This window comes from Charadrius vociferus, unplaced genomic scaffold (genome assembly GCF_000708025.1).
Source record: "Charadrius vociferus isolate BGI_N301 unplaced genomic scaffold, ASM70802v2 scaffold1296, whole genome shotgun sequence".
Taxonomy (NCBI): Eukaryota; Metazoa; Chordata; class Aves; order Charadriiformes; family Charadriidae; genus Charadrius; species Charadrius vociferus.
The window spans coordinates 55,358-71,797 of NW_009649024.1; the positions used below are offsets into that span (position 1 = coordinate 55,358).

At 47.5% G+C, this 16,440-nt stretch overlaps 1 protein-coding gene across 1 annotated transcript in view; it reads left to right on the plus strand.

Moving 5' to 3' along the window:
• Window positions 1-3,860: 3,860 nt before the first annotated feature.
• PHACTR4 (phosphatase and actin regulator 4) overlaps window positions 3,861-16,440 on the plus strand; it is a 23,748-nt gene continuing 11,168 nt past the window's right edge. Inside the window, exons 1-3 of the mRNA XM_009887760.1 lie at window positions 3,861-3,906; window positions 12,543-12,719; window positions 13,159-13,239. Coding sequence (XP_009886062.1) covers window positions 3,861-3,906; window positions 12,543-12,719; window positions 13,159-13,239 — 304 coding nt within the window. The remainder of the gene's footprint in view (window positions 3,907-12,542; window positions 12,720-13,158; window positions 13,240-16,440) is intronic.

The window sequence follows — 16,440 nt, forward strand, 5'->3', positions numbered from 1 at the left end:
TCTGCACGGATGGGATAATGCAAGAGTCCTTTTTAATGTTCCTGTGGCTGAATCATGGAACATAAATGTTTGAGTCACTGCAGATGAATGTGGTGTTTCACGTTGGTGTGAACTGAAATGTGAACAACAGTGTCTTTATTACAGGAGCTAATATTTGTGTTCATTATGGGTTTCATTAGATTTTAAAGTGAAACAATCCAGAAGAGTTCCTTTTACAATGTATATAAACAGACTATTAACATTTGAATGCCGGGCTTTTAATGGGATGCTGGTCTGGATGGAGAGGAAATGAAACTTGGGAGGAAAGCGATGTACCCCGCTTCTCGGGCGTTTACTGCTCGGAACCGGTCATCTTTCAGCCATCTGACTCTCCTGAAATCCTGTAAAAATTTCATGTACCTGGGATTTCTTGGTTGCTGTGGTTTTTAGAAGAAAATATGGAAGGGACTATCAGCTCTATCTCTTGCTTTCCTGTAGAAAGCTCTTTGCTGTTTCAAGCTCTTTCTTCTCATAAAGGTCCTCACCCGTCCCTGAGGAGTAAAGGCTTTACTTTGATTTCTTCTGGTTGCTGCTATGTCAGATGGCCCTTCTGCATTATTATGGGAATTTTGGACACTTGTTACTTGTCCTCGCTTGAAATGTGGCTTTTTCCTTTATCTTAGATGTGCAGTTGGATGGGGGCTGAGGTTTTGTCTCGCTGCTGTTGGGAGAGCTGAAGCAACCTTACCAGATGGGGTGCAGAACCCTGAGCGTCGGTGCTCTGTGCTCTCGGTGGGAGCTGGCGAGGAGCTGGGGCAGGTTGTTTCGTCCCGTATTTTTTCCCCAGCTGTGAAACAAAGCACTATGAATGCAAAGGGTTACTTAAGAGCGCACTAAGTACGGCTGCTCTTACGCTCTGTCCTCGGGCTGGAGTGAGAGAGGAACATTCTTTTTGCATTGTGTCTGCTGGTGCAGAATTTGCACCTTTCTTTGCAGGTTCTTCTGGCCAGGAGCCCACCTTGAAAATAGTGATGTTGGTGTTACTTTAGATTTGGATTTCTACTGTTCTTTGCGTTTTGTCATCCCTCTCTGATGGGGTTTTGGGTTTTTCTACCCCAAAGAGGAGGGTTGTTGCTGATACTCCTAAAGGATGTTTGAAGTCTAAACCCAGTGGCAATTTGAAATGCAGATTTGTAGCTCTGCTCCTTGAGCACCACAGCCTTGCACATCAGAAGCAAATATTAATGCTTCTGGTACAAACTATTTACCAGTGCCTTTGCCAAATAGTCTTGTTGTTCTCTTTGCGATGGTTTGTGAGGCCTGATCAACGATATGGGGGTATGAAAGTGCTTAATAGCACGATTGTCTTTTCACAGCCTAGTGAGTTACCGCACGGCACTGGAGCCCAAGTGACTGTTGTAGGTGCACTTGGACTGCAGCCGCTGTGAATTTAGATGTGTTACAGTCACTTCCATTGAAATTTAAGCTAATGTTTCATGTTTTACTAATGCAGAAATAAGAGGTTGGGGATATGATTGTGCTGCTGTGCTTTAACAACCTACCGTGTGTCATCTGTTCTGCAGCAGAGCTTTGTGCGCTCTTAATTCACAGCAAATGCAATATAAAATGCAATGCCTTTAATCTCCTTGGAAGTCAGGCAAGTCTAGATGCAGTGTTTAGCGTTCTGCAGCGTTCCAAGATGCAGGGATATTTTTTCCAGACCTCCTTCCAAGCTGGACAGCTGATTTACAGACTTGGAGAAGTCTTCTAGCCTCTATCTCCAAACTTTGTGCATCTCTGCCAGATGGCAGCGTATTTAAATGGCTTTAAAATAGCTTTTTCTTTGTTTCAAAGCAAAGAGTCTTAAATGAGGTGGAGCGTGCCTGTGAATCAGTATGGTAATTGCCCACAATGAAAATCAAAAGTACTTGGAAGACTGACTACTCTGGCTGACCAGACAAACGCAGGGCTCCTCTTCCGAGTGCAGAGATGTCTGGTGGTGGGAGGTGGAGAAGAGCAACGCTTTCAGGAACGTCCATATGCTCTGTGCGAGGGAGGAGTGTGCTATTTGCTCCTCCGCCTCCACGTGTCTGCTGATCCCTTGCTACTCCACCTGCTCCTGCCACCGTGCTCGTGCTGTCCGTGGGGATGGCGGTCATCTGCTCGGGATGCAGGTTAAGGACAAGTTAGGTGGGTTACGGACCTCAAGGGTTAAGGATGAGTTGGGGGCTGGTGCAGAGGTGTCCTGCTCCCTCTCCCGTGTTTTTACAGCTGTGCTTTGGAAGGGAGGAGTGGATTTAGCAAGCTGTCCAATGGTATGTCCAGTATTTTAGTGGAGGAACCAGGAGCATCAGCATCTTCCAGGTGTGTTTGTGGCTTAGGTGGAGTTTTATTAGATTTCAGAACTACCCTTTCCCTTTTCTGGGGTGTCTCGGCTGCAAAACCTGCCTCCCACTGTGACATGCGGCTGTGAACGACCATCTCTGCTGCTGTGAAGCAGGTGTTCGCTTTGAATGTCTGTTCTGACTAATGTGCGGCATCGATTGTTCCCAGCTGCACCAGCCCAAATTGACAATCTTGGATTTTGTTGTTTCCCAGAATAGAAGATTTTTTACTATTGGGACTGCTGCAGTAGTGAGCTTGTCCTGAACTCTTCCTGGCTGCCTGAGTAATATTCAGCGATATTGAAGTTCTGCGGCTGCTGGCCTGACAAGGACAGGCACCTCGAGGGCTGCAGCAAATCTCAGTCTGTTTAAAACTGCTTTTTTCCTACAGCCCTTCCTACAGTGGAGGGAGCAAACCTGGATGTGTCAGTAGGGTTCAAGTTCCTGATTACTCACTGGTGTGATGCTGCAGCAAATTCCTGTATGATTTTGAAAATTGTTTTTCCTTTTCCTGTGAGTTAAGATTAAGCTTCTGGATGTTTAAAAGTGCGTGTGTGGTGCGGTGTACAGGGAATGATCTGTAGGTTCACTGAAGTCCTAACACAAATTTTGATTGAAAAAAAAATAAAAATAATGCAAGTGGACCTATTTAAACTCTGGAGAGCTTTCTTACTGTGATGTAAATGCTGAGGGGGATATTGTTACCTGAACTCTCAAGATGTGATACACAAATAAAAAATAAGCTCTTACTTTCCTTGTTAAGTTTAAATGAAACAGAAGACACGCTCCCCGCTCCTACCTTATTCCTGGTAACTTCAGTGGAGAGAAGAATTGCTATGAAATTGTGTTTTTATTAGACGGTGTGCTAGATGCATATCAGCTCAGGCACTCTTTTTGAAATTCCCTTTACTCTCAGGATAGTGCAGCTCCTGCAACAGTTAGAGTACCACGCTTTGCTTTCTCATTCATGGCCCGTTTGGGAGGTGAAACCCCTCCATACATTGGCCGGTGCGGTTTCTCCAAGCTCTTCCTTGAGCAAAACACCCGGGTCTCCCTCTCTCCTCGCTTCCAGCTTTTCTCTCTTCTCCCTAAACTTGATGCGGGGAAGGAGCGAGGCGTGTTGATAATTTGGATTATGCAGCTAAGTGGCTGGAGCGTGGCTGGTTGTCTCCTCCCCTTCCTGAGCTTCGGCCCTAGCCAGCTCGGCTCTGGAATGACAGGCATGCCTGCGTGAAGGGAGCTGGCACGGACGCCTATTTATGAGAATCAAGTGCCCGACCATGGGGTACGGGAAGAACAGGACCTGTGCTGGACCGTCAGACAGCCGTGCCGTTGCCTGAGAGTTGGCAGCCGCCTCGCTCGCCGGGCTCTTCCCCAGTCCGAAGCGTGGATTTATCATTTTAAAGGACTAAAGTGCTCTCTCAGGGTAGACTTTTTTTTCCCCCCCTTCTCTCCCCCTCCCGCCTCCTCCCGGAGAGCTGCTGAGAAAAGAATCTAATGGGGCAGCCGCACTTCTCGAGACCGGTAAATCCAGCTGCTTTTGGTGAGTAATGGAGGGCAAGGGAGACGGAGGAAACTTTGGGGCTGCGGCAGGGCAGGATTGCAGGTGAAACGGAGGAGTCGGGAGGAGTGGAACGCGGGGCTTGTGTAACCTGTGCCCGGCTTGGGAGCTGGGAAGAGAAACCAGAGAAATAACTCCGTTTCCTTCCTCTCTTCTTACTCATGTCACATGCAATTGCTGTGCAACATGTTCTGCTGATCTTTAGACAGGCTCTGAGCTGCAGTTTTTAGGGATAGCCTCTGTCCTGCCTGGCCAGGTTTAGGGTCTCTAGCTTTGCAAAGCGTTTGGACAGCAGTAAAATTCACCGGAGTGGGGTAGGAGCCAGCCCCGATGGTCTGCCCGGACCAAAGCTGCCCAGATCACCTCCTTGTGCGTGATGTCACCCAGCTTTTTGGGGCAGCCGTGGTAGTTTTCGGGAGAGAAGGGGCTTGGCAGTCACCTTCCTGCTTGTTTTCTTTTTCTGCTCTGTGAGGTATCGGAGTAACTGGGGGGCCGTAGCAAACACAACCTTGCTTAAAGTCCTGGCAGTAGCACTTCTTCCAGAACACGGTGTGTAGGTCTGTGTTGTTTCCAGGTCTGTCTTAGGTGCTGTTCCCGGCGCTGGGTCTCCCATGCCCTGACTATAAGAGGAGACTTTACGCATTGTGCTGTTGGCTCTTATCTCATACCGGCTTGCTGTCAGCTGTCTGGACTGAGTTGCTTACTCTCATCTGTAAAGCGGAATTATCTGATTTTTAGAGAAACACTTGACATTTGCTCATGGAAAGCTCCCTGAGATATAGACTTTCTTTTTCCCCCATTCTTTTTCACTTTTATAACTTTGAACCTACCAAGTATTTTTAGGGCTGGGATTAAACCAGTGATTCTCTCTTCCCCACCCCCAGTTCACTCCAGCTAGTCCTGTTCAAGAGCTGCTAAAAATATTGAGAGAGTGGAAGGGAGGAGTAAAACTTCAGTCATCTTCGTACTGTCAGTGGAGATTAACAGCATCTTCTCCTTGGATTTATGTGCTGTTAGAAGCCGACCTGCTCAGTCTCGGGCTCTTTCTCTCATCGAGCACCAGAGACAGTGGTAGTTTTCAGGAGTGGGCTCACTTGGTGTAACGACATTGTCCTTTGCCGGAGACTGGCAACCAGCAGACCTGGTGTTTCCTCAACTGGTCATTTGCTATCTGGAGTCTCGTGGCGCAGCTTGCATAGTTCCTACTGAATAAATTGCGAACTTGAAGAGATAGTTCTTGCATGAACTTTGGCAGGATGCTGTTGAAAAGAAAAGATTATGGTGACTAGAAACGTGCAGGACAGGGAAGCTGAGAGCTGGGACTATTTGAGGCTGTTTTGTGACAACAGTCTTTTTATTGCTTGTAAGGTCAGGATTCACGTCTTCCCTGGACTGTTCAGGAAATGCACGTGAAGTTTTTAAAGCTGTTCTAGGAAGCTAGAAACATTTACCTAAAGTGCTTTTTTGATACTTTAACCTTAACAGCATTTCCCTCAAAAGAGTCTTTGTTTGCTTTTTGAGTTGTAGCTGTTTGCTTGAAAGCTTTTTGGATTCTTAACTGCTCTGCCTGGCACAACAAAGCCAAAGAGGAGGGAGCTGAATTATTCTCCAGCCTGGGCATCAGTACTGTTTTGGCAACGGGAGGGTTTGTCGCAGTCCCACGGCGTGAATCGGTGAGGATCCGGCGCAGGCTCAGTGTTGCGAGGCAGTGGGTCCCGCTGTAGCCTTAGGTCCGGGCTGTACAGCAAAACATGCCCAAACTGCCAAACGTTGGGTGTATAATGAGCAGCCACATTCTCAGCCAAAGTTTCCTGATGCACCTTCTGGGCTTGTGTGATAGCAGAACTTGGGGGGGGTGGGGGTGGGGGTGTGTGACTTAGGAAAATAAAGGTGATTAACCAGAAGCGTTCGGAGTTGGTGCCGTGGCATTGAAGTGCCTAATTTGTCTGAGTGCTTTTTAGCTCTCAGCTAAGCGTTTACACTGGCTTTTGCTGTAGCGTAGTCAAGCTGCTGCAGTTATGTCTGTCTGCGAGCCTTGAGGCTATGACTGTGAGACAGAAATGCCTGGTGAGCTCCTTGTGAACAGAAACTCCTGGGATTTGTGGAAATCCTGTAGTAACTATTATGATAAGAGATGGATCAGGTTCTGAGTGAACTGTGGTTTGCAGATGGAAAGAATCTGGCTCAAGCTCATGATTTACACACTATGCCAGTCCTGTGTCAAAGCAAAATACTGATGCTTTCTTGTTTCCTTTGGGAGGATGTCTCTTAATGAGGATTGACTTTAACAGATCTTACATCTCTGAAAAGGACTGGGGCAAAGAGCCTGTTGTTGTGCAGGCAGTGGTGAGACACGTCTTCTTTTGGGGTTAGTCTGTTCCACCAACTCTTGGATGCCTGCAGAGAGATTTCAGGGAGAAAAGCAGTGTGTTCTCAGTCTTTTCCTAACAACTTCGGTCTGCAGTCCTGTCCTGGGGCTCACTGACCCTTCATCCTTAAAGGATTGTGCCATTTGCTTCATAAACAGTGGAAATCAGTGCTTTCCCTCCTAGGCATATAGCAATATAATATGAATTGTCAGCATCTGGGATGCAATTCTTTGATTTCTTCACGGCCTTCAGTCTTGCTTTGTTAGGTCTCTAACTTGAATCTTGAAGTGATTTTTAGCTTATGTAATGGTGTGCCAGTTAAAAACAAAATAAATAAAACTTCTCTATAGCCTTGCTGGCTTTTGATGGTGTGGGGCCTGAGTTAAAATGGTTTAAAGATTCACCAGGACTAATCCTGCAATGATCTACGCTAGATACAGTTTGGGTTTAATTTTTTTTGTTAATACTGTGCATCGGAGGTGCCACTATCTCAGGTACTGTTGCAGGTATCTTCCCCGTGAGAGATGATCCTTCATGAAAGAAATGCTTTTTTCACTTATTCCTGATGGTGCCTGAAGTCTCTACTGTGCCTTTTTGTAGGCTGGTAGTGCATTGCTGTACAAAAGGGTATTCTGGGGCTTGATCTCTGAAGATGGGGGTTAACTATATTTGCTCACATGATGGCTTTTCCTTCCTTGGACCACGGTGTGACCATTAAAGCATTACATTTATATGTTGGTATTTCCTAAAGGTCAGCTAGATAGCCGCTTGTTGTTGCGAGCGTCCTGTGTGCATGGCAATGGTGTGAACACGTGTGGTATTTTTAATTGACCCCATGGATCCTGGCTGTGCTGGTTTGAGCCATTGAGAGCAGCGGTAAAGTGAAAGCTTTACCGTCTTTAATAGGAATGACAGCCCCAAGCCTGACAAAAGCTTTGGGAGCAGATGACACATGCAGCAGCGTGGCCACTTGCTGACTGTGTGATGAGCTTGGAGACCAACTGCAACTCTCCAGCTTCTTCCAGCGAAATGGTTTGTCTTCTCGGGAGGTGGGCGGGGAATTACAGCTCCACACCACCCATGTTCTCACACAACAGTTTGCACCTAACACAAGGTGCAGTGGGAGAAAAGCTTTTTTCCACCTGCATTTAAGCAGCAAGACTTGAGTGTAAATATGTGTAGCAGTCTCCAGGGGGAGGGTTTGGAAGACCAGCTGGCCAGGCGTACTGATGGAGAACTGCATCCCCGGCTGCTTGGCACTGCTGGAGCTTTCTGCCTTCTTCTGTCTCCAGGCTGTGCCAATTTTGTGACGTTTCCCTAGACTATTTCAGTCTAAACATTTTGGGTTAACACAAATCTGCTGTTTAAACAGCTCAAATTCACCTGCTTGTTTTGATGGAACACGCTCAGGGTGTGTTAAGCGTTCAAGAGAGAAGATCTGAGATGGCAGCAGTCTCTGGTGGGGGACGCTGGGGGACAGCAGCCAGGGCTTCGCTCCCTCCCCACACCAGCAGGGTCCTGGGGGTCTGTCCGAGGCATGGCAGGTTGGGTGTTCCAGGCCATCTTCTCGAGGAGAAGCACCCACGCTTGCTTGGGGCAACATGCTGAGGTTGCAGTAGATGTTTTATTCTGGAGTTGTTGTCAACCAGGTCGTTGCGTTAGGCATGGCGTGCTGGTGTCAGGGTGGGCTCTGTGGGACCCTCCCTGCTTCAGGGTCACTTTTCCGAAGTGGGTATTTCGTGGAGTTCCTGCAGAAAGGTTAGACAAGGTCATGCTTTGGCATAGGGACACAACACAGACCTGCTTATGGGTAAGCTCTTGACCTTCTAATGAGGACTCCACTGGGCTCACCTAGGCCTGCATGACCTCATTTAACCTTTTCCATAAATTTTAAATGGGTTTTGCAGCCTGGACCGCAGTGGAGGTGAGGCTGGCCTCTGGGACACAGACTTGCCATGCAGGTAAAGAGCCTTGGTGCCGAGCAAGGGCCGGGTCAGGCGAGGGCATCAGCTTCCTGACTCTTCTCACCCTTCCCTTAAAGCCTGGTTCCTCTTTTTTTTTTTTTTTTTTATCCCCCCCTCCTTTTCTCTTCTCTCCCCATTTCATTCCCCAAGCGCTGCACTGCGGTTCCTTAGCAGTTTCCCAGTGCATCCCTAGGATAAGGAGGTGTTTCTGCCTTGCGTTGCAAAGCGGTTTAGGCGCCCTCCTGTACCTCGTAGAGCAGAGCAAGAGGAGGCACGGAGAATCCACCTTGCCCAGGCTCCCTTTGCAGGGAAGGCAGCTTGGGCCAGAAATGTCCTCTCTACACCATTTCATGGAAATTTGAGCTGGAAATGGGTTGTGAATGGAAGGGAAGGCCCTTTTCAGAGTGAATATGAGCACTTCTCTAATGTGAACAATCACTGAACAATGAGGTTATTTAAAATACAGATCAGTAAAGCGCACCTACAGCTGTAGATCCACCCGCTAATTAGCAGTAAATGTAATTCATAATTGCATCACAACAGGCTATTTTAAATGTCTGTGTCCGCCTGGTAATTAGGGATGGTAAAAGGAAGAGTGCTGTGGAAGGGATCCGGGCATTACGAGCTCTCCGGTGAGCAGCCTGTGCTGCAGAACTGGACAGAACGAATCCCACTTTGTATTGGGGAAGGGAAATTGTTTTCACGGTATCAGTATCACCCGAAGGGCTGTCTTGGGATGTTCACACCGTTTAGTAACGTGTGCTGAGTTTTATTCTACACAGAGCAAAAAGGGTGTTGAAAATGATTTGTGGTTTTATGCTGTGAAGGGGTACGTGGTATGCCTGTCTCCATCTTGTGTGGCTGTTTCTAGACAAGAAACTGATTATAAAACAGCAAAACCGAGGGGTTTTTGATGTTGGATGAGCCCTGATGCACAGCACGAGCCTAGAAGCAGTTGATAGCATGGCTGATGGCGTGGCATGGCAAAGCAAGAACCGAATGATTCAATATCGAGGCTGAATGTCATTGTGAAACCTCGCTTTTGTATTAACCTGCGTGATTGCAATTAATGGCAGTCAGGCACCTGGTGTGAAACTCCACCCTGAGATGGTATTTGATTTGACAGCCAGCCCTGGACTGCAGGAGCTGCTGAAAGAGGTTCTTCTGCCTGGAGTAAAACTCGCATGTGGGCTCTCCCCCACCCTCCCTGCTTTTAGCCGCTCCTGCTTTGGGGATATAGTGTGTCTCCTGCAGTTTCGGCTCATCCTTTCATGTCCGCTGTTCCTCCCCGGCTGCTCGGAGGTGGCTGTGCCAGGGGAATGCTTGTCTCTCTCCCTCTAATTGGAAATGGAGACATCGCAGCTTGATGAGGTCTTCATTCATTAATCTCTGGACCTGATGGTTGAGTTTTCTTTTAATAACTTATTTTGCTTAGTGCAGCACTCTGACACCTTGGGTGGCAGACAGCACATAAGTTACATTCCGAAGAGCAGTTCAGGGAAGGGATCTATATGAAGCGAGCTCGGTACGACTGCCTTCAGCGCTGCTGCTGCTCCTTGGAAAGGTGAGGGAAATGCCTCTGCGTGGCACTTGGGATCCAAATTCAGCCCACAGCTTGTGCCTGGCAAGCGGACTTGCCTGCCTGGTAAACTTTGGGAACGCTCTATTGAACAAAGTGAATACTGCTTTTTAAAATTACATGTACAACTCCAGGGCTAATGTTCTAGTCTCTGAAGAAAGTGCCTCTAAACATCCAGACAATTTCTCTTGGGTTTCTGGGAGCTTGAAATGCCACTTTTTTTTTTTTTTTTGTCCCCACTTCCACCCTCCCTCCCGGCAGAAACTCACAGAATAGAGCCGCAGAAAATCACAGATCGGTGCTGACATCTTGTATGTTACTTTCCACCCAATTTCTCTCCTGTTATGGAGCCAGATTTGTTTTAAGAAGCAGCTCAGATGCTGAATTGATCTTGCTTTTTCAAATAAATGTTGGCTGACATCAGCTTTTCACTGGTTCCGAGTGAGCTTTCTGTTAAGTGGCTGATTTAAAAAAAATAAAATAAAATAATCACAAACCAAGAAAAAACCCAGAAGAACCCCATCAACCACCAGTGTGTGAAATCTGGAGCCCTGCGAGTGAGAGGAGAGAAACCTGTACAGATCTGGAAGGGTCATGCATTTTTAGGTAAAATCTGAAATGGCCATAATTAGCCTTTTTTCTCCTGCTGGTTGGCACAGTGGTACTTTCTTGCCACTCCAGCCTCTCGGTAAACCCGAGTTCTGGGCTGGTTTTCCTCTTCCTCTGCCATTTGGTTAGAGACTGTACTTCTCATGTGGGATCTGGATCCTCCTACTGAGATATTCTCCGGTTTCCCTCGTGCTGCTAGCATGGCCTGCTCTTCTCTTTCCTACTGTTCAGTAATCTTCCATTTCATTTGTGCTCAGACTGAAAAACTGGGGTCCGTCTGTCCTGCAGTGTTGCAGAATGACAGCCTGTGCCCAGCCCAGCTGGCCTGAGGCTGCTCAGGAGCCCAGTGGTGCCCAGTGACAGGACAAGAGGGAACGGGCACAAAGGTGACCATCGGCAGTTCCATCTCCACCTGAGGAGGGCCTTCTCTGCTGTGAGGGCGGCAGAGCAGTGGCACAGGCTGCCCAGAGAGGTGGGGGAGTCTCCCCCTCTGGAGCCATCCCAAACCCGCCTGGACGCCGTCCTGTGCCACTGCTGGAGGTGCCCCTGCTCTGGCGGGGGGTGGGATGGGGGAGCTCCAGAGGGCCCTTCCAGCCCTCACCAGTCTGGGATGCTGTGATTCCCATGCTTGATGCTTCCTGGGGTCTGAAATCTCATGTTAGGAACCACTACAGTTTGTTTGTGGTTAGTTGTTTTTGTTGGGCTTTTTTTCCCCCTCTGTCCTGAACCTGCTCTTCCCCGTGTTGACAGGAATCTGCTTTTTCACATCTGGGTCTGTATCCTTGCTGGATATTTGTAGGATGTAGCAGATACGGTATTAGCTCTTTGTCCTATGTGCAAAATGGCTTTCCCCTAAAATTCCTTTCCCAATCTCTTAGCCTCAGGAGATGGGATTCTTGGCTGAACTTCCTGTGTGGCCTACAGGGTATTGTCTTTTCTGCAGGCACGTCATACAGGCTTGTCTGAAGTTGACTAAAAGGTCTTTTGTGATCCCAGAAGGCTTGCAAACTCCAGAACATTTGACTTAGAAGCTCAAAAATAAGACGCGCAAGTGCAGTTTGTAACACGGCACCTCAGCCTGTGGTATGCGGTGTTTGGCAGGACTGTGTCATAGGACTGAAGGAAATCTCGAGGCTGTGTTCTCGATATTGCGTGTTTTCAGAGTTCTGCGACACAGCTTGGATGCTCCTGTCTTTTGCAACGCTGAAGCCGAGGGATTCTGGGTCTGTAAATTAAGACCACGAAGCAGGCGACCAGCTGGCTTCACTTAAGTTGTATGCACTCTGATTTTTATTTTTTTGCAGGCATTGCTAGATTCTGCTGATTGTAAGTGTTCCCTTATGTTTCATCAAACACCCAGAGAACAGCAACACCAGGCAAGACAGAATTGACAGTCACCAGCTTAGCGTTTCGTGCTCTGGTTCTGCTTCGCAAGTTGTTTCTTTATGAGCTTTTTTTTTTTTGTTGTTGTTGCGGCAAGTTGGGGATTTTTGTGTGTCCCTTCCCACCTCTGTGTCCTTCTTGTGTTGTTCTCCAGAGACTTGGAGTACAGTAGGTGGAGCGCGGGCTTGCATTGTGTTGCTTTCCTGTGTAGTTGTTGCTCTTGGCCAGCTTTGCTGGCCTTATTTATAGAGAGAAAAATCAGAGATGCTACATTAGCACATGCAGCTGTTGTAATGGGTCTGGTAGTTTCAGTGTGTGTAGAGTCATGAAAGTCAGCTCTGCAGTCTGGAAGGTATTTGTGTTCATGTAATTACTTGCGTCTAGCACCAGTTGCTTCCAACTGAAGATGAGAAACTGCAGCAAAGCGATTTGTGTTCCTTGGGCGAAGCTGTGACGCTGTCAATTTAAACTAATCCCTGTTTCATTAGAAAGCCTCTTATCAGTTACCCTTTGCGCTGTTAACATCGGAAACCCCACTCTTGTCTCCCCAAGCTAACGTGAAACGCTGACGGGTTACGTGAAGGCATGGAGTCTTGCTACCTTCTCTGCATGACCGTGCGCCACCATTTCCCAGTGTGCAGGGGGCAGGCTGGTGGGAGATGGCAGCTGTTACCTGCAGCGTAAAGGTAACTTCTTTATTCTTTTTCTGTGCAGCCGAAGAGGTGGATCACCCCCCAACTGATGCCGGCATGGGGGTAGACGTTTTGGAATCGGGTGACACTACACCTCCTACAAAGAGGAAAAGCAAATTCTCAAGCTTTGGCAAGATCTTCAAACCCTGGAAGTGGAGGAAAAAGAAAAGCAGTGACAAATTTAAGGAGACTTCGGAAGGTAGAGTAATCGGGGCTGGGTGGGAGTCCCTTCCTCAGCTTGGGAAACCTGCTGTCAGCCACCTGGCTAGTGAGAAGGGCTTGCTGTCAGCACTCAGGCTTGTGACATGTGTAAGAACCAAAATGTGACTCTGGTGATGGGCTGGCACCTCAGTCTCTCCAGAAACACCTTGCTATGGAGCAGTAGTTTCAGACAAACAAATTCCTTTCTTGCAAGGAACCTCCCTGAGCAGCTGTGGGGAGGGAGGGTTTGCTCCATGATCACCAATCTAGTGTGAAGCACAGGCCTGAACGTGCAGTCCCTCCTCCCTCTTAATCCATGCAAAAACAGTGAAATTTGAAGCCCTTTTATTTACTCCAGAAGATCCCTTTAAAAAAGTATCTTCTTGAACTTCTAGATTACCCTGTTTTCTGAGTGCTCTTTTTCAATTTAATATCAGTTTTAGAACGAAAGATTTCTATGCGAAAGCCAAGAGAGGAGCTGGTAAAAAGAGGGGTTCTGTTGGAAGACCCTGAGCAGGGTGAGTCTGCAAATGAACTTCTCCTCCTCCTGTCTGTGTTCTGTGTAGCTGATCTTCCTCTGGCAAAACCTCACCCTTGCAGCTGTTCTTTTTTTGGGAGACAAATTTGATGGCTCTTTGCTAATGTAGTTCCTGTCTGTTTGTCTTGCCCTGTTCGATATCCTCTCTCGTCTGACTCTTGCACCTGGCAAGGAAGGCAGCCTGTTCGGTTAGGAAGATGTCGCTAAGAAAGCGCAATGCCTGTCTTGGACATCTTCCTGTCTGCTGCCGGCGGGGAGGGAAGGGATGTTCTGTGTGTTACTTCCTATCCTGTCCTTGTACATGTCCCACTTCAGCCACCTTGTCTTGTCCAGCTAAGCTCCTCTATCACACTTGCGCTCACCATCTCTGGCTCCAGACTGCGCTCTCCCCATCGCAGGAGAGGCGCTGATCTCGGAGCTCAGGTTTGAAGACCTTAGCCTTGGGAAAAGAAACCAACTGATGACTTTGGAGCTGCCTGAGTAGGGGCATTTCCTCAAAGAGTTACAGATGAGGTGCTTCATGGTATGGTGTAATAATTAGTCACAGCTAAGCTTATTGAAGCTTTCCCTGCTGTCAAAGAAGTCTTCAGCCCCTTTTTGTCATCTCTGATGACTCTGAGTTGGGATCATCCTGCTAAAAGAACTTTTCAGGCAGATCAGTTCACCATCTAGTCACCTGGCTGTGTGTTGGGTGATGTGGGTACAAGGGAGGGGACAGGAACGTGTCTGGGTGGCAGTGTGGTCTTTGGCTTAAGAGCGATGTAAAACTGCACCTCCACAGGCATACTGCAGAGGCAGCCTTCACCTAATGCAAATGTCAGGGTTCTCCTAAGAAAGATGCAAAGTGGAAAAGTGGAGGTGAAAAAGTGGTTTTCAGATCAACTACCCGAGGGTGTAAATCCTGGGCTGGAGGAAGAGTTCACGGGGCTACAAGAGTATATGAGGTTACAGGATGAAACTGGAAGAGCGATCGAAGGCTTTGGGTAACAAACTTCCAACTGGAGATGACAGAGGAGAGATCTTTCAAACTGTAAGGGTGTAACAGAAGCGTGGCTAAGAGGTGGAATTATTTTCTGCTTCGAGTCATCTGATCTGGCTTAAGAAAGGGAAGATGGCTATAATCTGGACGAAGTGCAAACCCAAGGTATGAGGGAGCAGTCAGTATTGTCAGGAGGGTTAGATTAGAAAGCGCATTATCTTAATCCCTTCTATGAGTTTAAGACACTTGGGCAGTCATAAGACAGTGGTGGTAGGTTATTGTATTTACTTGCAATTTTAAAACTTACAAGGTCATCTTCAGCAAGTTCTTAAGGGAAAAAATCCTGGAATGGAGTGAGCGAGGAGGTAGGGAAGAGGCATAGTGGAGGCTTTCAAACCCGGTGCAGCTGGGAGAGGATGCCCTGCTGCTCTCTGGACTGGCGGTCAGCAGGTTGTGCTGGGCTCATAGTAAGGAAAGAAGATAGAGTTGGACTGTCTTGACCTTGAAGAAGGTCACTGGAACACAAGTGGAAAGTAAGGTTGTGTGAGGAGGCCATTGGGAGCGTTCTGTGTGTGCTGCAGCTCCATGCCAGAGAAGGGCACACAAAGTTTGAATGGTCAGGAAAGCGAGATCATACTGTTCTGTCTCCCTTGCTGAAAACTTCAGCTAGCCAGAGGCAATTGCTGCTATAAAAAGCTCCGGCTCATCTCTTGAGTTTCAGCCCTGGCTGGGGAGGAAACTCCTTCTGGTTGCTTTCCGTGCTTCCTGCGTTGCAGGGAAGGGCAGCGAAGCAAGTGAGGTAGCGCCGTCTTCCATCTCCTCTCACGATCCAAGACTATTTTTTCAGGAAAAAAAAAAAAAAAAAGCCTGGGGAGCTTTTGGCTTCTTGGCATCTTTGCTTTCAGCTTCTGAAGATCACCAGGTTCGGAGAGAGGAGGTAACACCTTGCGGGGGAGAGGAGAAGTGAAAGCGGCAATGGAATAAATCATCAAAAATCAGAGCAACAGAGCATGCTGGGGGCTGACACCTGGGGGGCCCATGGTGCCATACACTGCAATTGCGTGAGAGATGGTAGCCTGGAAATGCTAAGGATTTTTTTAAATCCAATTGGTGATCTATCTATTCAAGTTTTCTCGAGTGGGAAAGTAGTCAAAATGGGCAGTGCCCCATTAGAATGGATGTTAAGTCTGATTTTTGGGAATAACATTATGAAGAGTTTGTCCTGTCAGGGCAGTTAGAGGCAGAGAATGGTTGAGTATTTCCTCGTTGTGACTAGGGCTTTAAGCGCTGTCAAAAGCATGGGCTGAAAAGAGGATGGGTTTTTTTCCAAAAGAGGTCTTGCTTCTAACAATTGGGAAACTCCATCTGTAAAAGCAGAAATAGTCAAGATGAGCTACATCAGATTCTGGAGATGTATTGTTACATCTGATGAAAACAAAGGTTAAAAAAGGAGGAAATATACCTTGCTGTGGTATGTTTTGGGTAGAGCAGTGATTTTTTTTTTTTTTATTTTTTTTTTTTTGGTGCCAAATTCAGGGTAGAAACAGAAGGACAATAGAGGTACTTAAACTAATTTTAAGACTTTACCAAAACCTAATATCGCATGTCCAGTAGATGACTTGGCCAGTGTTGGAATTTGTATTGCAGCAGAAAATTTGTGAATACTCTGTAGCGGTGGATAGATACAGAAGCTGCTGGAGGCTTATAACTGCAATTGCAACTTCCTTGTGCTGTGGCACACTGGGCACACTGCTCTTAAATGCAGTAGCATTCTTTCTAAACAAGGTGGTAGATTAAGAGGCTGCTGAGCTGCTGAAGAAGAAAAACACTTGATGGGATACGGTGCTGTACTGTTTTGCTTGTTGATAATGAAATCAAGGGCTCTCAGCTTCAGCTCGCTGGCATTGCTGTGCTCTCCTCTGCAGCAGGTAGACTGAAGACCAGCTGTTTTGGAAGCCAGAGAGAAGTTGGTGCGGATCAATGGCAGTTCAGTCAGCTCAGCTGTGTCTCCTCTGTCTCCTGCTTTCTGAGTGTTTTCTGTTTGCTTCTCTCCCCTCCCGTCCCCTTGCAGATGGTGAAGAACCAGACAAGCTGAACCCGCCCGCACTGAAGAATGGCCACACAGTCCCAATCGGTGGTCCCGGGGTTTGTAACCTGGCCAGCCAGGAGGAAGAGGCCACAAAGCCATCCAGGCTTAGGAAG